The 20,232-nt window shown below is 39.4% G+C and overlaps 1 protein-coding gene across 1 annotated transcript in view; it reads left to right on the top strand.

The window, feature by feature from the left end:
* The window catches only part of LOC128660794 (integrator complex subunit 6), a 516,514-nt gene that overhangs the window by 65,972 nt on the left and 430,310 nt on the right, over nt 1-20,232 (top strand). The window contains exon 4 of the mRNA XM_053714821.1: nt 17,485-17,578. Coding sequence (XP_053570796.1) covers nt 17,485-17,578 — 94 coding nt within the window. The remainder of the gene's footprint in view (nt 1-17,484; nt 17,579-20,232) is intronic.

Here is a 20,232-nt window from a genome sequence, read left to right as displayed (position 1 = left end):
AAACGAACGCTCCATTAGAATTCTTGAAGAACTAGAGGCGGAAGATATAGACAGAATGATAATTCCAAGGAAGTGTCAATGCATACGCTACTTCCGCCTGAGGATCCCCGGATCTGAAATAGGCCCCTGGGAAATTCCTTGTTAAGACGAGAGGCCAACAGATCTATTTCTGGAAGCCCTCACATCTGAAAAATTGAAAAACATATCTGGGTAAAAGACCATTCTCCCGGATGTAAAGCTTGATTAACAGAGATAATCCGCTTCCCAAACGTCTATACCTGGGAAAAGGACCCCAGAATTTAGATAGGAGCTGGATTTAGCCCAAGCAAATATCCGAGATACTTTTGTCACAGTCTAAAGACTGATAGTCACACCCTGATGATTGACATACACCACAGATGTGATAATGTCTGAAAAAAACAATAAACGTCTCTTCTTCAAAAGAAACCAACTGAAGAACTCTGGGAATGCACGGAGTTCCAAAATATCAAATGGTAATCTCGCCTCCTGAGATTTCCAAACCCCTTGTGCTGACAGAGAACCTCAAACAGCCTCCCAACCTAAAAGACTCGCATCTATAGAGATCATGGTCCAGGTTGAAAGAATCGAAGAGACCTGTAGAACTAAATGACGGTGATCTTAACCACCGAATCAAAGATAGGTAAACATAGAATTCGAAGGTTTAAAAAGTGAAATCCTAGAATCCCTGCACCATTATGCAGCATAAAAAACTGGAAAGGTTTTCTATGAAAATGAGCAAAGGGAAATGAATCCAATGCTGCAGCCATAAGACCTAAATTTCCATGCATATATAGCAACTGAAGGAAATAATAGAGACTGAAGGTACCGACAGACGGAACCCAATAAGAAAAAAATCACTTATCTGTTAGAGACAAAGACAGTGACACAATCTATCTGGAAACCTAAAAAAGGTGACCCTTGTGTGAGGAATCAAGAGCTTTTGATAAAAAGATCCTCTAACCATGTCTTGAAAAAACAAAATTGAATCATATGAGATTCCGTAGTCTCAGAAAATAAAATAATCTGAATGAAAACAGAAATTAAGATATGCATCTATTGTATCTAATGAAAACAAATAATGCTATCACTGACCAAAAAAAGTCAGAATAGACCATAAAAATACCAATCTAAAAGATGGTACATTTATATAATAAAAAGATTTTCTATCTTTGGAACAATGAATAGTTTGAATAAAACCCCAAAATCCAGATCCTAAAAATGGAACTGGAATAAATACACCAGAAGATTCCAGATCTGAGCAGCGCTTGATCCTCAACTGGTGATCAACCGCACTTCAACATTACCCAAAATATATGGGACTGAAACACATTAAGGAAAGTGTTAGCCTTACTGGAATAGCTGGAATATAATAGAGAGAAAAAGACTTCTCACAGACGGTTTTACTTCAAATTTTATTTTGTACCCAAAATCTAAGAATTTTGGACCGAATTGAACCAAAAAAACTTCTAAATAAAAACATGTTACTTGGGTAAGAATTAAGAATTTTGTTCTTTAGTAAGAACAACCAAACTAAAATAAGCTTAAAGTTTTAGTCTAAGAACTTAATCTTGAAGCCCAGAGTAACAGTTAAGAATTGAATCCAATATGAATCAAATAATTGATTATCTTGGAAAAAAAGAAATAAGGATTTCTCTTGTTAAGTGTATCCAGCCCACGGATCATCCATTACTTATGGAATATATTCGCCTTCCCAACAGGAAGTTGCAAGAGTCCACCCACAGCAAAGCTGCTATATAGCTCCTCCCCTAACTGCCATACTCAGTCATTCTCTTGCAAGCCTCAACATAGATAGGAGGTCGTGAGAGTCTGTGGTTTTTTATACTTAGTTTATTCTTCAATCAAAAGTTTGTTATTTTTAAATGGCACCGGAGTGTGCTGTTTATCTCAGGCAGTATTTGGAAGAAGAATCTGCCTGCGTTTTTCTATGATCTTAGCAGACGTAACTAAGATCCATTTGCTGTTCTCACACATTCTGAGGAGTGAGGTACTTCAGAGGGGGAATGGCATGCAGGTTTTCCTGCAGATTAGGTATGTGCAGTAAAATATTTTTCTAGGAATGGAATTGACTAAGAAAATACTGCTGATACCGAAGTAATGTAAGTAAAGCCTTAAATGCAGCGATAGCGACTGGTATCAGGCTTATTAATAGAGATGCATACTCTTATAAAAATGTGTTTTAAAACGTTTGCTGGCATGTTTAATCGTTTTTTAACGTACATTGGTGATAACACTGTAATGTTGGTATAGCCTTAAATGCAGTAAAAGCGACTGGTATCAGGCTTATTAATAGAGATACATACTCTTGTAAAAATGTGTTTTAAAACGTTTGCTGGCATGTTTAATCGTTTTTTAACATATGTTTGGTGATAAAACTTATTGGGGCCTAAGTTTTTTCCACATGGCTGGCTTAAATTTTGCATAGAAACAGTTAACTGAAGCTTCCCACTGTTGTAATATGAGTGGGAAGGGCCTAATTTAGCGCTTTTTTGCGCAGTTAAAATTACAAAATGAATCATCCAGATTCCCTCAGCAGTTCCATGAATAATACAGGACATTTCTAAAGGGCTAAAAAGACTTCCAAAATCGTTTATAGGGAAGGTAATCCACAGCTCTGCTGTGGCAGTTTGTTGTGTCTGTTTTTAAAAACGTCTATGTCGTTTTTTTGATCTGTTTTTTTGCATTAAGGGGTTAATCATCCATTTGCAAGTGGGTGCAATGCTCTGTTACCTTATTACATGTACTGTAAAAATTTCATTTGTTTTACTGCCTTTTTTCACTGTTTTTCAAATTTTGACAAAATTTGTTTCTCTTAAAGGCACAGTAACGTTTTATATATTTGCTTGTTAACTTGATTTAAAGTGTTTTCCAAGCTTACTAGTCTCATTATTAGTCTGTTCTAACATGTCTGACATAGAGGAAGCTCTGTGTTCATTATGTTTTAAAGCCATGGTGGAACCCCATCTTAGAATGTGTACCAGATGTACTGATTTCATGTTAAACAATAAAGATCATTTGTTGTCTTTAAAAACATTATCACCAGAGGATTCTGTTGTGGGGGTAGTTATGCCGACTAACTCTCCCCACGTGTCAGACCTTTTGACTCCCGCTTTAGGGACTCACGCTCAAATGGCGCCAAGTACATCAAGGGCACCCATAGCGTTTATTTTACCAGGGGATTCTGTCGAGGGGAAAGTTATGCCGACTAACTCTCCCCACGTGTCAGACCCTTCGACTCCCGCTTCAGGGACTCACGCTCAAATGGCGCCAAGTACATCAAGGGCGTCCATAGCGTTTATTTTACAAGACATGGCAAAGGTGGTGAATAATACTCTGGCAGCAGTATTAGTCAGACTACCTGAAATTAAAAGAAAGCAGATAGCTCTGGGGGTAGATACAGAGCATACAGACGCTTTAAGAACCATGTATGATACTACCTCACAATATGTTTAGTCTGTGGGTGATTTTTTTTTTTGACTCAGGGAAGATGATTTAACCTGATTCTGATATTTCTACATTTAAAATTTATGCTTGAGAACCTCCACTTGTTGCTCAGGGAGGCTTTGGCTGCCCTGAATGAATGTGTACAATCGCAGGGCCAGAGAAATTGTGTAGACTGGATAAATAATATGCAGTGCCGGTGTGTACTGATGTTTTTCCAATACCTAAAGAGGTTTATTAAATGTTTTTTAATAAGGAATGGGAAAGACCAGGTGTGCCGTTCTCTTCCCCTCCTATTTTTTAGAAGAATGTTTTCTAATAGTTACGACCACACGGGACTTCTGGCAGACGGTTCCTAAGGTGGAGAGAAGAGTTTCTACTCTAGCTAGGCGTACCACTACCTCTGGCGAGGACAGTTGTGCTTTTTAGATCCAATGGATAAAAAATGTTTATTCAACAGGGTTTTATCCTGCAGCCCCTTGCAAACATTGCTTCTGTCACTGCTGCTGCGGCGTTCTGGGTTGAGTCTCTTGATGAGGCTTTACAGTTAGCGACTCCATTGGATGAATATATTTGACAAGCTTATGCTAGCCAATTCCTTTGTTTTCTGATGCCTTTGTTCATTTGACTAGACTAACGGCTAAGAATTCTGTTTTACTATACTGGCGCGCAGAGCGCTATGGCTTATATCATGGTCAGCTGTCGTGACTTTAATAAATAAGCTACTTAACTTCCCTTCAAGGGGCAGACCCTATTCGGGCCTGGTTTGAAGGAGATTATTGCTTATATCACTGGAGGAAAAGGTCATGCCCTTCCTCAGGATAGGTCCAAATCAAGGGCCAAGAAAGGTCTAATTTTCGTGCCTTTTAAAACTTCAGGGCAGGTGTGGCATCCACTTCCTCTAAGGATTTTTGCTCAGTCCAAGGCGGTCTGGAGACAATCGGACCTGGAACAAAGATAAGCAGGCCAAGGAGCCTGCTGCTGCCTCTAAGGCAGCATGAAGGAACGGACCCCTATCCGGTAACGGATCCTATAGGGGGCAGAATTTATATCCCAGAGATATCTTCTGGATTTCAAAGATTCCCCCCCCAAAAAAGGGGAGATTTCGCCTTTCCAATTATCTGCAAACCAGATAAAGAAGGAGGCATTCTTACATTGTGTACGAGATCCATCCAGTTCCAAGAGAGAACAGGGACAGAGTTTTTACTCAAATCTGTTTGTGGTTCCCAAGGAGAGGGAACTTTCAGACCTATTTTGGATCTAAAGATCTTAAACAAATTCCTCAGAATTCCGTCTTTTAAGATGGAAACTATTCGTACCATCTTAACTATGATCCAGGAGAGTCAATAGAGGACTACAATGGATTTGAAGGATGTTTATCCTCACATTGTGATGCATAAAGATCACCATCGTTTTTCAGGTTTGCCTTTCTAGACAGGCATTACCAGTTTGTAGCTCTTTCCGTTGGGATATCTACAGCCCCAAGAATCTTTATGGAGGTTCTGGGGTCACTTTGGCGGTCCTTAGGCCGCGGGGCATAGAAGTGGCCCCTTATTTAGACGACATCCTGATACAGGAGTCAAACATCCAAATTGCCAAGTCTCATACGGACGTAGTACTGGCATTTCTGAGATCACATGGGTGGAAAGTGAACAAGGAAAGAGTTCTCTATCCCCAATCTCAAGGTTTTCCCTCTTAGGGACTCTGATAGATTCTGTAGAAATGAAAATTTACCTGACGGAGTCCAGGTTGTCAAAGTTTCTAAATTTCTGCCGTGTTTTTCATTCCATCCGCGCCCTTTGGTGGCTCAGTACATGAATGAAATCGGCTTAATGGTAGCGGCAAGGGACATAGTACCGTTTGCACGTCTACATTTCAGACCGCTGCAACTATGCATGCTCAGTCAGAGGAACGGGGATTACACAGGTTTGTCCCCCTGTTAAACCTGGACCAAGAGACCAGAGATTCTCTGGTGACTATGTCGGGTCCATCTGTCCAAGGGTATGACCTTCCGCAGGTCAGATGGGACAATTGTTACAATAGATGCCAGCCTTTTAGGTTGGGATGCAGTCTGGAACTCCCTGAAGGCTCAGGGATAGTGGACTTAGGAGGAGACCCTCCTTCTAATAAATATTCTGGAACTGGGAGTGATATTCCATGCTCTTCAGACTTGGCCTCAGTTAGCAACTCTGAGGTACATCATATTCAGTCGGACAATATACACGACTGTGGTTTACATCAGCCATCAAGGGGGAACAGAAGTCCCCTAGCGATGTTAGAAGTCTTACAATAATTCACTGGACAGAGACTCACTCTTGTCTATCAGCTATCCATATCCCAGGTGTTGAGAACTGGGAGGTGGTTTTTCTAAGTCGTCAGACTTTTCTTCCGGGGGAGTGGGATTTCCTCCGGAGGTCAAGACCAAGCAGGAGAGGGCTTTGGTGTTTTTGTCAGCGCCTGCGTAGCCACGCAGGACCTGGTATGCAGATCTGGTGGACATGTCATCCTTTCCATCACAGTCTCTGCTTCAGAGACAGGTCCCTCTACCTCAGGGTCCTTTCAACCATCTAAATAGAATCAATCTGAGATGGACTGCCTGGAGACTGAACGCTTGATGTTATCAAAGCATGGCTTCTCCGAGTCAGTCATTGATACCTTAATACAGACATGAAAGCCTGTCTCTAGGAAAATTGAACATAGATATGGTGTAAATATCTGATTGTTATGAATCCAAGGGTTACTCATGGAGTAAAGTCTGGATTCCCAGGATATTATCTTTTCTCCAAGATGTTTTGGAGAAAAGGGTTGTCAGCTAATTCCTTAAAAGGGACAGATTTTTACTCTGTCTATTTTTTTGCACAAGCGTCTGGCAGGTATTCTAGACGTTCAGGCATTTTGTCAGGCTTTGGTTAGATCCAAGCCTGTGTTTAAAACTGTTGCTCCACCATGGAGCTTAAACCTGGTTCTTAAGGTTCTTCAAGAAGTTCCGTTTGAACCTTTTTTTGTTCCATAGATATCAATCTTTATCTTGGAAAGTTCCTTTTGGGTAGCTATTTCCTCGACTCGTAGAGTCTCCAAGTTATCTGTGTTACAATGTGATTCTCCTTATCTGGTCCTTCGTACGTATAAGGTAGTCCTGCGTACCAACCTGGGTTTTTTTCCTAAGGTGGTATCTAACAAGAACATCACTCAAGAGATAGTTGTTCCATGCTTGTATCCTAATCCTTCCTCAAAGAAGGAACGTCTATTACACAATATTGGACGTGGTTTGTGCTTTAAAGTTTTACTTACAAGCTACTACAGTTTTCATCAAACGTTCACCTTGTTTGTTGTCTATTCTGGACAGAGGAGAGGTCAAAAGACTTCGGCAGCCTCTCTGTCTTTTTGGTTAAAAAGCATAATTCATTTAGCTTATGAGACTGCTGGACAGCAGCCTCCTGAAGGGATTACAGCTCATTCTACTAGAGCTGTGGTTTTCACTTGGGCCTTTTTTAAATGTGGCTTCTGTTGAACAGATTTACAAGACGGAGTCTTGGTCTGTGCTTCATACTTTTTCAAATTTAACAAATTTGATACCTTGCTTCTTCGGAGGCTATTTTTGGGAGAAAGGGTTTCTTACAGGCAGTGGTAACTTCCTTTTAAGTACCTGCCTTGTCCCTCCCATCATCCGTGTACTTTAGCTTTGGTATTGGTATTCCATAAGTAATGGATGATCCGTGGACTGGATACACTTAACAAGAGAAAACATAATTTATGCTTACCTGATAAATTTATTTCTCTTGTAGTGTATCCAGTCCACGGCCCGCCCTGTCACTTTAAGGCAGGTAATTTTTTCATTTGAACTACAGTCACCACTGCACCCTATGGTTTTTCCTTTCTCTGCATGTTTTCGGTCGAATGACTGAGTATGGCAGTTAGGGGAGGAGCTATATAGCAGCTTTGCTGTGGGTGGACTCTTGCAACTTCCTGTTGGGAAGAAGAATATATTCCATAAGTAATGGATGATCCGTGGACTGGATACACTACAAGAGAAATAAATTTATCAGGTAAGCATAAATTATGTTTTTTTAGAAATCACAAAATTTCTTCTAGCTAAAAACAGCTAAAGACATAGATTAAACCTCATTTGTGAAAATATTCAATAAAAATGAAGAAACAAATAAAATTATTAGCATGTTAATCCAGTTAAGGGACCAGAACACACCGGACTTGCATAAACAAAAATGCAAGACAAATGCAACAGCACCCAGTCTGAACCTCAAATGAGCAGTAGACTTTGTCCCTTAACAATGCTAAATAATACATAATCTGATACTTGATTTTTGAAGTAAACAGAAAAAATGGAGCAAAAGCAACATCATCCAAATAAATTACAGGTCCAAGAAAAGTACCTGAAAATATTTTTTTTTCCTTAAATAGGATACAACCATTTAAAAAGAAAATAAATACTATTTTGCTATAGAAACAATAGCATAATTTAGCAGGAGTAGAGATAGCCCCATTAAATTGGAGAACCCTCAAAATTGAATTTAACTGCCGGCAAAGAATATAATTTAAAACCTTTGAAAAAAAATTGTCAGCCTATTTCATTCCCTAGTATGAAGGAATGGAAAAAAACCTCTGAAGACACAGAAGATAAAATAAGCAGAAATAAAATGTTAGCTAGTTTTGAAAAAGAACTAGTTACCTCAATATCCAAAATAATCAACACCTTTTCAACAAAAAACAAATGAACTCTAATAAAAAATAAAAAAGTAGATTTGTTAGTGTCAATATCTGATGAAGAAAAGTTCTGAAAGAGAAAAAACATCATCAGAGAATGATAATTCAGTATGTTGTTGGTCATTTGAAACTTCATCAAAAAGAAGTTTGAAAAAGACCTAAACATTTTTTAATAGAAGGCGCAAAGTCAGACAAAGCCTTAACCTAGAATCAGAAAAATATTCTTATAAATTTTCTAAGTATATCTTGTACATAAGATGTAAAAAGAAAAGCAATACATAAAGCATAAATACTAATGGATTCTGCATGTAAAAGTTTATCATGATAACTTATTACAAACCATAGCTAAAGATAAAGATTCATAACATTTAAAATAAATGAACTTAGCTTTGGTAGGACTTCTTAGTCAACAGGAATCCCTCAGTATGTTCTGATCCAGGAATAATTTATGGAAAATCTTGCAATATGTAATAGAAAAAAACAACATATAAAGTAAAATTATCAAATTCCTTAAATGACAGTTTCAGGAATGGGAAAAAATGCAAAACAAACAAGCCTCTAGCAACCAGAAGCAACAAAAAAGTGAGACTTAAATAATGTGAAAAAAGTGGCACCAAGTATGACGCCCACATTTTTTGGCGCCAAGTATGACACCCACATTTTTTGGCGCCAAGTATGACGCCCACATTTTTTGGCGCCAAGTATGACTTCCACACTTTTTGGCGCAAAAAAACGTCTGTAACACACAGGCGTCAAAAATGACACAACCACGTGTAAACTTCCGGCGTCAACTATGGCGCCGGAAATGACAAAATTTTGCGCCAAAAAAGTTCGCGCCAAGAATGACGCAATAAATTGAAGCATTTTCTGCCCCCCCCGCGAGCCTAACAGCTCGCAAGGAAAAAAGTCAATTAGAAAATTTCTTTAAGGTAAGAAAAAATATTTTATTCATATGCATTTTCCCAAATAATGAAACTGACAGTCTGAAAGAAGGAATACTGATTATCCTGAATCATGGCAAATATAAGTTTAAAGACATATATTTAGAACTTTACGTATAAAGTGCCCAACCATAGCTTAGAGTGTCACAAAAAATAAGACTTACTTACACCAGGACACTCATCTACATATAGCAGATAGCCAAACCAGTACTGAAACGAGAATCAGTAGAGGTAATGGTATATAAGAGTATATCGTCGATCTGAAAAGGGAGGTAAGAGATGAATCTCTACGACCGATAACAGAGAACCTATGAAATAGATCCCGTAGAAGGAGACCATTGAATTCAAATAGGCAATATTCTCTTCACATCCCTCTGACATTCACTGCACTCTGAGAGGAAAGCCGGGCTCCAGCCTGCTGTGAAGCGCATATCAACGTAGAATCTAGCACAAACTTACTTCACCACCTCCACAGGAGGCAAAGTTTGTAAAACTGAATTGTGGGTGTAGTGAGGGGTGTATTTATAGGCATTTTAAGGTTTGGGAAACTTTGCCCCTCCTGGTAGGAATGTATATCCCATACGTCACTAGCTCATGGACTCTTGCTAATTACATGAAAGAAATATATATATATGTGTGTATATATATATAAGAGAGAGAGAGAAAAAATAACTCATTGTGTAGTTCATTAACAAATCTATATAGGCCCAGAGGCTTGTTTTCCCACAGAAAACCTCTGAATTACATTGTTTCCAAGGCAGCAAATGATTCTGGGTAAGATATGCAAATTAACTACACAATGAAACACCTTTTTACTTCAGTCTGCTTTTCAGCAGGTTCCCTTTACGCCAAAGTATCGCTGTTCACACAGCTTATAAACTTAGCTAGGCTTCGTGCAGTGATTCATAACCATCCCAGGACAGACTGTTTCGTTGTTTTTGCCACTTATCAGCTGGGAGAAGGTTAGAATCACTGCTGGGTGAAGTTGATTCCAGGCAGAATACAACAACACACATATATATATATATATATATATATATATATATATATATATATATATAATATAAAGGGACGTTTGAGGTCCCGAAATGTCACGAATAAACACTTTGCACAGATGTCTAAAGTCCAGTGAGTGCTTCATTCTGTTTTGCTGTATGTATGTATATATATATATATATATATATATATATATATATATATATATATATATATATATATATATTTAGGGCTGCACGATTAATCGCATATGCAATTTAAAACCGCGATTAGTCGCCGCAATTTTAAAACCGCGAGGAGTCGTGATTTCTTCCTACATAAAAAATTCCTTTAGAAGTGGCTGTAATGCATTCATTTATTTGTGATTTCTTGCAAACCAGCTCCATCTAGTGGTTGCTTTTAGCACACATTTGTAAAATGGCTCTTTTACTTTCACTTTCTGTTTTGAGAAGCAGCCGATCAATCTAGAAAGCTAAAAGCAGAGCCCATGCAGGAATGAATAGGAGAGAAAGCCACTTACTTATATTTCCCCCTAGGGACGTCTGCAGTCTGAAACTTAGGGTATGTAAACATTATGGAACCTCCCACAGAATCTCCTGCTCTCTGAGAAATGGCTTAAATACATAGCAGATGCAGTTAACCCCACGGCTCCCAAAAAGGCTAAAACTGCAGTCTCCTCTGCTATTAACTGCTGGGTTAACTTAACTGCATCTACAATGTATTTTATATCAGCAAGGCACAGCATTTCTGAAAGGAGCAGCCCCCCACCCCTACTGCTATATGCCTGTAATGGATTCCTGGACAGGAGCAGGACTCATTTTCAGTCAAATTAAAATGTTTAAAAAAGAAGAACAAAAATATAATTAAATCGCAATGTTTTTTGTTGTTGTTTTTTTTGTGTTTTTTTAAATCGCAATTTTTTTTTTTTTTGCCCATATCGCCCAGCCCTAATATATATATATATATATATATATATATATATATATATATATATATACATTGACAACATGAAAGAAATGACACTTTGCTACAATGTAAAGTAGTGAGTGTACAGCCTGTATAACAGTGTAAATTTGCTGTCCTCTCAAAATAACTCAACACACAGCCATTAATGTCTAAACCGTTGGCAACAAAAGTGAGTACACCCCTAAGTGGAAATAGTGTGTGGCCACCACTATTTTCCAGCACTCTCTTAACCGTCTTGGGCATGGAGTTCACCAGAGCATCACAGGTTGCCACTGGAGTCTTCTCCCACTCCTCCATGACAACATTACGGAGCTGGTGGATGTTAGAGACCTTGCGCTCCATCCACCTTCCGTTTTGAGGATGCCCCACAGATGCTCAATAGGGTTTATGTCTGGAGACATGCTTGGCCAGTCCATAACCTTTACCCTCAGCTTCTATAGCAAGGCAGTAGTCTTCTTGGAGGTATATTTGGGGTCGTTATCATGTTGGAATACTGCTCTGTGGTCCAGTCTCCAAAGGGAGGGGATCATGCTCTGCTTCAATATGTCACAGTACATGTTGGTTCCCTCAATGAACTGTAGCTCCCCAGTGCCGGCAGCACTCATGCAGACCCAGACCATGACACTCCCACCACCATGCTTGACTGTAGGCAAGTCACACTTGTCTTTGTACTCCTCACCTGATTGCCGCCACACACGCTTGACACCATCTGAACCAAATAAGTTTATCTTGGTCTCATCGGACCACACGACATGGTTCCAGTAATCCATGTCCTTAGTCTGCTTGTCTTTCGCAAATGGTTTGCAGGCTTTCTTGTGCATTATCTTTAAAAGAGGCTTCCTTCTGGGACAACATCCATGCAGATTTGATGCATTGTGCGGCGTATTGTCTGAGCACTGACAGGCTGACCCCCACCCCTTCAACCTCTGCAGCAATGCTAGCTGCACTCATAGGTCTATTTCCCAAAGACAACCTCTGGATATGATGCTGAGCACTTGCACTACACTTCTTTGGTCGACCATGGCGAGGCCTGTTCTGAGTGGAACCTGTCCTGTGAAACTGCTGTATGGTCTTGCCCACTGTGCTGCAGCTCAGTTTCAGGGTCTTGGCAATCTTCTTATAGCCTAGGCCATCTTTATGTAGAGCAAAAATTAATTTTTAAAGATCCTCAGAGTTTTTTGCCATGAGATGCCATGTTGAACTTCCAGTGACCAGTACGAGAGAGTGTGAGAGCGATAACACCAAATTTAACACACCTACTCCCCATTCACTTTTGAGACCTTGCACTAAGGAGTCACATGACACCGGGAAGGGAAAATGGCTAATTGGGCCCAATTTGGACATTTCCACTTACGGTTGTACTCACTTTTGTTGCCAACGGCTTAGACATTAATGGCTGTGTGTTGAGTTATTTTGAGGGGACAGCAAATGTACACTGTTATACAGGATGTACACTCACTACTTTACATTGTAGCAAAGTGTCATTTCTTCAGTTTTGTCACATGAAAATATATAATAAAATTATTTACAAAAATGTGAGGGGTGTACTCACTTTTGTGAGATACTGTGTATGTATATATATATATATATAGCAATAGGTCCTGCACTAGTATATAATGTAGCAGTTGATTATAAGTATCAGAAGTGCATGTACGCCTGAGGGTCCTGTAACTCCTCACATATGTATCCCAAGAAAAACAAAAAGTGGCGTCAGCACTGTATCTTCAAAAGTGAAAAATCTTTATTATGGTGTCATCACAGAAGGATAGCAACGTTTCGGATCACACTGACCCTTAGTCTTAGGGTGTACTCACTTTTGTTGCCAACGGTTTACACATTAATGGCTGTGTGTTGAGTTATTTTGAGGGGACAACAAATTTACACTGTTATACAGGCTGTACACTCACTACTTTACATTGTAGCAAAGTGTCATTTCTTCAGTGTTGTCACATGAAAAGATATAGTAAAATATTTACAAAAATGTGAGGGGTGTACTCACTTTTGTGAGATACTGTGTATATGTATGTATGTGTGTATATGTATATATATATATATATATATATATATATATCAAGCGTAGAAATGGCTGCAGCACTCCAATTTCTTTTAAAAATATTTTATTACAAGCAATGAAAGACAGGCGACGTTTCGGGCTTCTGCCCTTTCTCAAGCCAGGTGATTAGTGTATAATTCAAGCCCACCTTTTATAGGCAGTACATGTGACAAGCAAGGCACTTTAGTTTTAAGTGCCTTGCTCCTGTTTAGATCCATCGGTTAAGTAACATATCTTGCAAGATTAGATCATATTTGTTAGTTTTTTTATTTTATGAAAGAAAGTGTTCTCTAAATGTTATTAAAGATTAATGTAATTTTTATAAAATGCACTAACAGATATTTGCACGTAATTTACGAGTAATAGTTGAAGTTGTTATTTCACATATTCACAAAATGTTTGGTTACAATGATCATTATAATATCACATAAATTTCAGATATGTTTTTAAAAAAAACGAAAAATATGAATGAATAAACGATGACTGTGATATTAAAGGGACACTCAGGTTTTATTAAATTGTCATGATTTAGATACAGCATGTAATTTTAAACAAATTTCCAATTTACTTCCATTAAAAAAAATGTGCACAGTCTGTTATATTTACACTTTTTGAGTCACCAACTCCTACTGAGCATGTGCAAGAATTCACAGACTATACGTATATGCATTTGTGATTGGCTGATTGCTATCACATGGTACAGGGGGAGTGGAAATATACATAACTTTGAAACTTGTTAGAATAAAATCTACTACTCATTTGAAATTCAGAGTAAATGCTATTGTATTGTCTTGTTATCTTGCATTTGTTGATTATACAAATCTGCTGTGTTTACTGGTCCTTTAAGATACTGTTCCTTTAAGATACCAAACCTTAGTAATTGGATTAAATACACCTGTTGTTTGTCACATGTACTGCCTATAAAAGGTGGGCTTGAATTATGCACTAATCACCTGGCTTGAGGAAGGGCAGAAGCCCGAAACGTCGCATGTCTTTCACTGCTTGTAATAAAATATTTTTAAAAGAAATTGGAGTGCTGCAGCCATTTCTACGCTTGATATTATTATCTGTCTGAGGTGAGACAGAGACTGCTTGCACCCATAAACATAAGGAGAGTTGGTGCTGGACTTTACCTTGTCTCTCTCTCTATATATATATATATATATATATATATATATATATATATATATACACACACACACACACTAGTCCTAAAGCCCGTGTACACGGGCCATTTTTTGCAGTACAGCGGTTCCACCCCTTGCTCTCTCTCTATCCCCCCTCACTTTTGCTCTCTCTGCTCCCTCTCTTTTGCTTTCTCTTCCCCCCTCTCTTCTGCTCTCTCTCCCTCCTCTCTCTCTTTCTCCAACATTGGTGTGTCCGGTCCACGGCGTCATCCATTACTTGTGGGAAATATTCTCCCCCACAGGGAAAGGCAAGGAGAGCACACAGCAAGAGCTGTCCATATAGCTCCCCCTCTGGCTCCGCCCCCCCAGTCATTCTCCTTGCCGCTCTGAAAACATAACGACTGTTGCGTACATCAATCATCAGGGGGGAACAAAGAGTTCCCTAGCGATGAAGGAAGTAACCAAGATTATCCAATGGGCAGAGAATCACTCCTGCCATCTATCTGCTATTCACATCCCAGGAGTAGACAACTGGGAGGCGGACTATTTGAGTCGTCAGACTTTCCATCCGGGGGAGTGGGAACTCCACCCGTAGGTCTTTGCTCAGTTAACCCAATTATGGGGCATTCCAGACATGGATCTAATGGCGTCCCGTCAGAACTTCAAGATTCCTTGCTACGGGTCCAGATCCAGGGATCCCAAGGCGACTCTAGTGGATGCATTAGTGGCGCCTTGGTCGTTCAACCTAGCGTATGTGTTTCCACCGTTTCCTCTCCTTCCCAGGCTCATAGCCAGGATCAAACAGGAGAAGGCCTCTGTGATTCTGATAGCTCCTGCGTGGCCACGCAGGACTTGGTATGCAGACCTGGTGAATATGTCATCGGCTCCACCATGGAAGCTACCTTTGAGACAGGATCTTCTAGTACAAGGTCCATTCGAACATCCAAATCTAGTTTCTCTGCAGCTGACTGCTTGGAAATTGAACGCTTAATTTTATCCAAGCGTGGGTTTTCGAATTCTGTGATAGATACTCTGGTCCAAGCCAGAAAACCTGTGACTAGAAAGATTTACCATAAAATATGGAAAAAATATATCTGCTGGTGTGAATCCAAGGGATTCTCCTGGAGTAAGATTAAAATTCCAAAGATTCTCTCCTTTCTCCAAGAAGTTTTGGATAAAGGGTTGTCTTGCAGTCTAAATTTAGTTCTTTCAGTTCTTCAAGGGGTTCCGTTTGAACCTTTACATTCCATAGATATTAAGTTATTATCTTGGAAAGTTCTATTTTTGGTTGCTATTTCTTCTGCTAGAAGAGTTTCTGAATTATCTGCTTTGCAATGTAATCCACCCTATCTGGTTTTCCATTCAGATAAGGTTGTTTTGCGTACTAAGCCTGGTTTTCTTCCAAAAGTTGTTTCCAACAAGAATATTAACCAGGAAATAGTTGTTCCTTCTCTGTGTCCGAATCCAGTTTCAAAGAAGGAACGTTTGTTACACAATTTAGATGTTGTTCGTGCTTTAAAGTTCTACTTAGAAGCAACAAAAGATTTTAGACAAACCTCATCTTTGTTTGTCATTTACTCTGGTAAGTGGAGAGGTCAAAAAGCTACTGCTACCTCTCTCTCTTCTGGCTAAAAAGCATTATCCGATTGGCTTATGAGACTGCCGGACGGCAACCTCCTGACCGATTCACAGCTCACTCTACTAGGGCTGTGGCTTCCACTTGGGCCTACAAGAACGAGGATTCTGTTGATCAGATATGTAAGCCAGCGACTTGGTCCTCTCTGCACACTTTTGCCAAATTCTACAAATTTGATACTTATGCTTCTTCGGAGGCTATTTTTGGAAGAAAGGTTTTGCAAGCCTTCCATTTAGGTAACCTGATTTGCTCCCTCCCTTCATCCGTGTCCTAAAGCTTTGGTATTGGTTCCCACAAGTAATGGATGACGCCGTGGACCGGACACACCAATGTTGGAGAAAACAGAATTTATGCTTACCTGATAAATTACTTTCTCCAACGGTGTGTCCGGTCCACGGCCCGCCCTGGTTTCCTAATCAGGTTAAAAATTTTTTTCTTTATACACTACAGTCACCACGGCACCCTATAGTTTCTCCTTTTTCTCCTAACCGTCGGTCGAATGACTGGGGGGGCGGAGCCAGAGGGGGAGCTATATGGACAGCTCTTGCTGTGTGCTCTCCTTGCCTTTCCCTGTGGGGGAGAATATTTCCCACAAGTAATGGATGACGCCGTGGACCGGACACACCGTTGGAGAAAGTAATTTATCAGGTAAGCATAAATTCTGTTTTTACTGTCTCTCCCCCCTCTCTTGCTCTCGCTCCCCCCTCTCTTCTGCTCTCTCTCCCCCCTCTCTTCTGCTCTCTCTCCCCCCTCTCTTCTGCTCTCTCTCCCCCTCTCTCCCCCTCTTTTGTTCTCTTTCCCCCCTCTTTTGCTCTCTCTCTCCCTCTCTTTTGCTCTCTCTCTCCCTCTCTCTTTTGCTCTCTCTCTCTCTCTCTCTCTCTCTTTTGCTCTCTCTCCCTCTCCCTCTCTCTCTCTCTCTCTCTCTCTCTTTTGCTCTCTCTCCCTCTCTCTTTTGCTCTCACTCCCTCTCTCGTGTGCTCTCTTCCTCTCTTTTGCTCTCTCTCTCTCTACCCCTCTCTTTCAGAATAACAACCTTTTTTTTCAGTCATGTGACTGCTATTAAAAAACATTGAGAAGCATTGCATTGATTAAAATAGCCAGTAGGTGGAGCTGTCCGCTTGTGTTGCAGCAAAGATATGCAAAGCCAAGCACACACAAAGGCTGGAATTAATTAGTCTAGCTAGACATGAGCTATCGAGCAGCTTTCATAGGAACAAGATCTTCCTGTCTATAAATCAGTCCAGATTGGAATGCATAGTAAGAACTGTTTGCAGAAAAATAAAAGTAAAGTCTGTGTTGTGTGATTATTTCATAAGGTTTATAATACATTTTATTAAATGTTTTTGTTCATTTATCTTAGTTTAATTATATATTCTGTGTTGTGTGATTATTTGATACTGTTTATAATGCTGTTTAGCATTTAAAGTCTTTATTTTAAAGCTTTAAAAATAATGTATTAGGTGTTACTTATGAGAGGGGTTTGGAACCTAAGTATGCTCTAATTGCAATTTACTGCTTTTATTACAAGTTGAATTAAGATTTTTTTTCTTTATTGTTTTAAAGGGAAGAAATCCTTTCTTTTTGGAGCCATCAATTTTAATTACCATTACTGACGGCAATAAGCTAAGTATACCCTCTGGTGTTCAAGAAGAGGTGAGTATGTTAAGCACACATCAGGGCCCAGTGATAAAAGGATTGTTTTTTACGAGAAATCCTTGTGTCCAGCAATATTTAAAGGGATACTAAACCCAATTTTTTTCTTTCATGATTCAGATAGAGCATGTAATTTTAAGCAACTTTCTAATTTACTCAACTTTCTAATTTACACCATTAAGCAAGCGCTATCCAGGCTGTTAAACCTAAAATTGGTCGGCTTCTAAGCTTTACATTTCTGCTTTTTAAATAAAGATAGCAAGAGAATGAAGAAAAATTGATAGGAGTAAATTAGAAAGTTGTTAAAAATGATATGCTCTATCTGAATTATGAAAACAAAATGTGGGTTTATTATCCCTTTTAATATAAAAAAATGGCAATGTGCCTTCCTTTGGAAACAATAAGGATGGCAAAAATTCTCCCATGTCACCAGTGATTTTGGCAACTGGGAGGGGGGGGCGTGTATTTAAAGCATGTTTACACAACATATACTGTGCTATTACAAAATATAAAAATGGTTTCTGTGTAGTAACATTCCAAGTAATACATATGTAAACTAAGTTTCACTGTACATTGAATAGATTTCTCCTGTTAAGTGTGGTCAGTCCACGGGTCATCATTACTTCTGGGATATTATCTCCTCCCCTACAGGAAGTGCAAGAGGATTCACCCAGCAGAGCTGCTATATAGCTCCTCCCCTCTACGTCACCTCCAGTCATTCTCTTGCACCCAACGAATAGATAGGATGTGTGAGAGGACTGTGGTGATTTTAATTAGTTTATTACCTTCAATCAAAAGTTTGTTATTTTATAATAGCACCGGAGTGTGTTATTCATTCTCTGGTAGAATTTGAAGAAGAATCTACCTGAGTTTTTTCTATGATTTTAGCCGGAGTAGTTAAGATCATATTGCTGTTTCTCGGCCATCTGAGGAGAGGTAAACTTCAGATCAGGGGACAGCGGGCAGATTAATCTGCAAAGAGGTATGTAGCAGTTTATTATTTTCTGACATGGAATTGATGAGAAGATCCTGCCATACCGTTATAATGTAAACTCAGCCTTAAATACAGTAGATGTATCTGGTATCAGGCTGTCATGTATGTATATTTTACACTTCAGTATTCTGGGGAATGGTACTTCACTGGATTTATACTGTATGCATAGACTTAACCTAATTTGCAGGGACTTGCAATAGGTTTTTAACGTTTTTTTGCTGGCATGTAAAATCGTTTATTTCTCTGAGGTACTGGGTGAAAAAATGTTTTGGGCACTGTTTTTTCCACTTGGCAATAGTTTTGTTTAAATTTAAACAGTTTACTGATCTCTCTCACTGTTATGTGTGAGGGGGAGGGGCCATTTTTGGCGCTTTTACTACGCATCAAAAAACTCAGTCAGAGGTTCATTTTCTTCCTGCATGATCCGGTTCATCTCTACAGAACTCAGGGATCTTCAAAGCTTGTTTTGAGGGAGGTAATCATTCACAGCAGAGCTGTGAAGATTGTAGTTGACTGTGATAAAAGACGTTTATTTGTGTATTTTTTCTGCTGTCAGGGTTAGTTATCCTTTGCTAATGGGAACAATCCTTTGCTAAAATTGTATATTTCTTACAAAGATTTGATGCTATAATTTATTTATTTCAACTGTCATAATTTTTTCTGTGCTTCTTATAGGCACAGTTCGTTTTCATATTATTGTAAATTACTTGAAAAGCATTTCCAAGTTGCTAGTTAATTGCTAGTGTGTTAAACATGTCTGATTCAGAGGAAGATACATGTGCTATATGTGCTAATGCCAAAGTGGAGCCCAATAGAAATTTATGTACTAACTGTATTGATGCTACTTTAAATAAAAGTCAATCTGTACAAATTGAACATATTTCACCAAACAACGAGCTAACTCGCCTCACGTGTCAGTACCTGCATCTCCCGCTCGGGAGGTGCGTGATATTGTAGCGCCGAGTACTGTTATGACTGAAGTTTTGGCTAAATTACCAGAACTGAGAGGTAAGCGTGATCACTCTGGGGTGAGAACAGAGTGCGCTGATAATATTAGGGCCATGTCAGACACTGCGTCACAGGTGGCAGAACATGAGGACGGAGAACTTCATTCTGTGGGTGACGGTTCTGATCCAAACAGACTGGATTCAGATATTTCAAATTTTAAATTTAAGCTGGAAAACCTCCGTGTATTACTAGGGGAGGTATTAGCGGCTCTGAATGATTGTAACAAAGTTGCAATACCAGAGAAAATGTGTAGGTTGGATAGATATTTTGCGGTACCGGCGAGTACTGATGTTTTTCCTATACCTAAGAGACTTACTGAAATTGTTACTAAGGAGTGGGATAGACCCGGTGTGCCGTTCTCACCCCCTCCGATATTTAGAAAAATGTTTCCAATAGACGCCACCACACGGGACTTATGGCAAACGGTCCCTAAGGTGGAGGGAGCAGTTTCTACTTTAGCTAAGCGTACCACTATCCCGGTGGAGGATAGCTGTGCTTTTTCAGATCCAATGGATAAAAAATTAGAGGGTTACCTTAAGAAAATGTTTGTTCAACAAGGTTTTATATTGCAACCTCTTGCATGTATTGCGCCTGTCACGGCTGCAGCAGCATTTTGGTTTGAGTCTCTGGAAGAGACACTTGAATCATCTACACAT

Source organism: Bombina bombina, chromosome 1, assembly GCF_027579735.1.
Source record: "Bombina bombina isolate aBomBom1 chromosome 1, aBomBom1.pri, whole genome shotgun sequence".
In the NCBI taxonomy this organism is placed as follows: Eukaryota; Metazoa; Chordata; class Amphibia; order Anura; family Bombinatoridae; genus Bombina; species Bombina bombina.
Note: the sequence above shows the minus strand (reverse complement) of the source record. Positions and strands in the feature narration are given on the sequence as shown.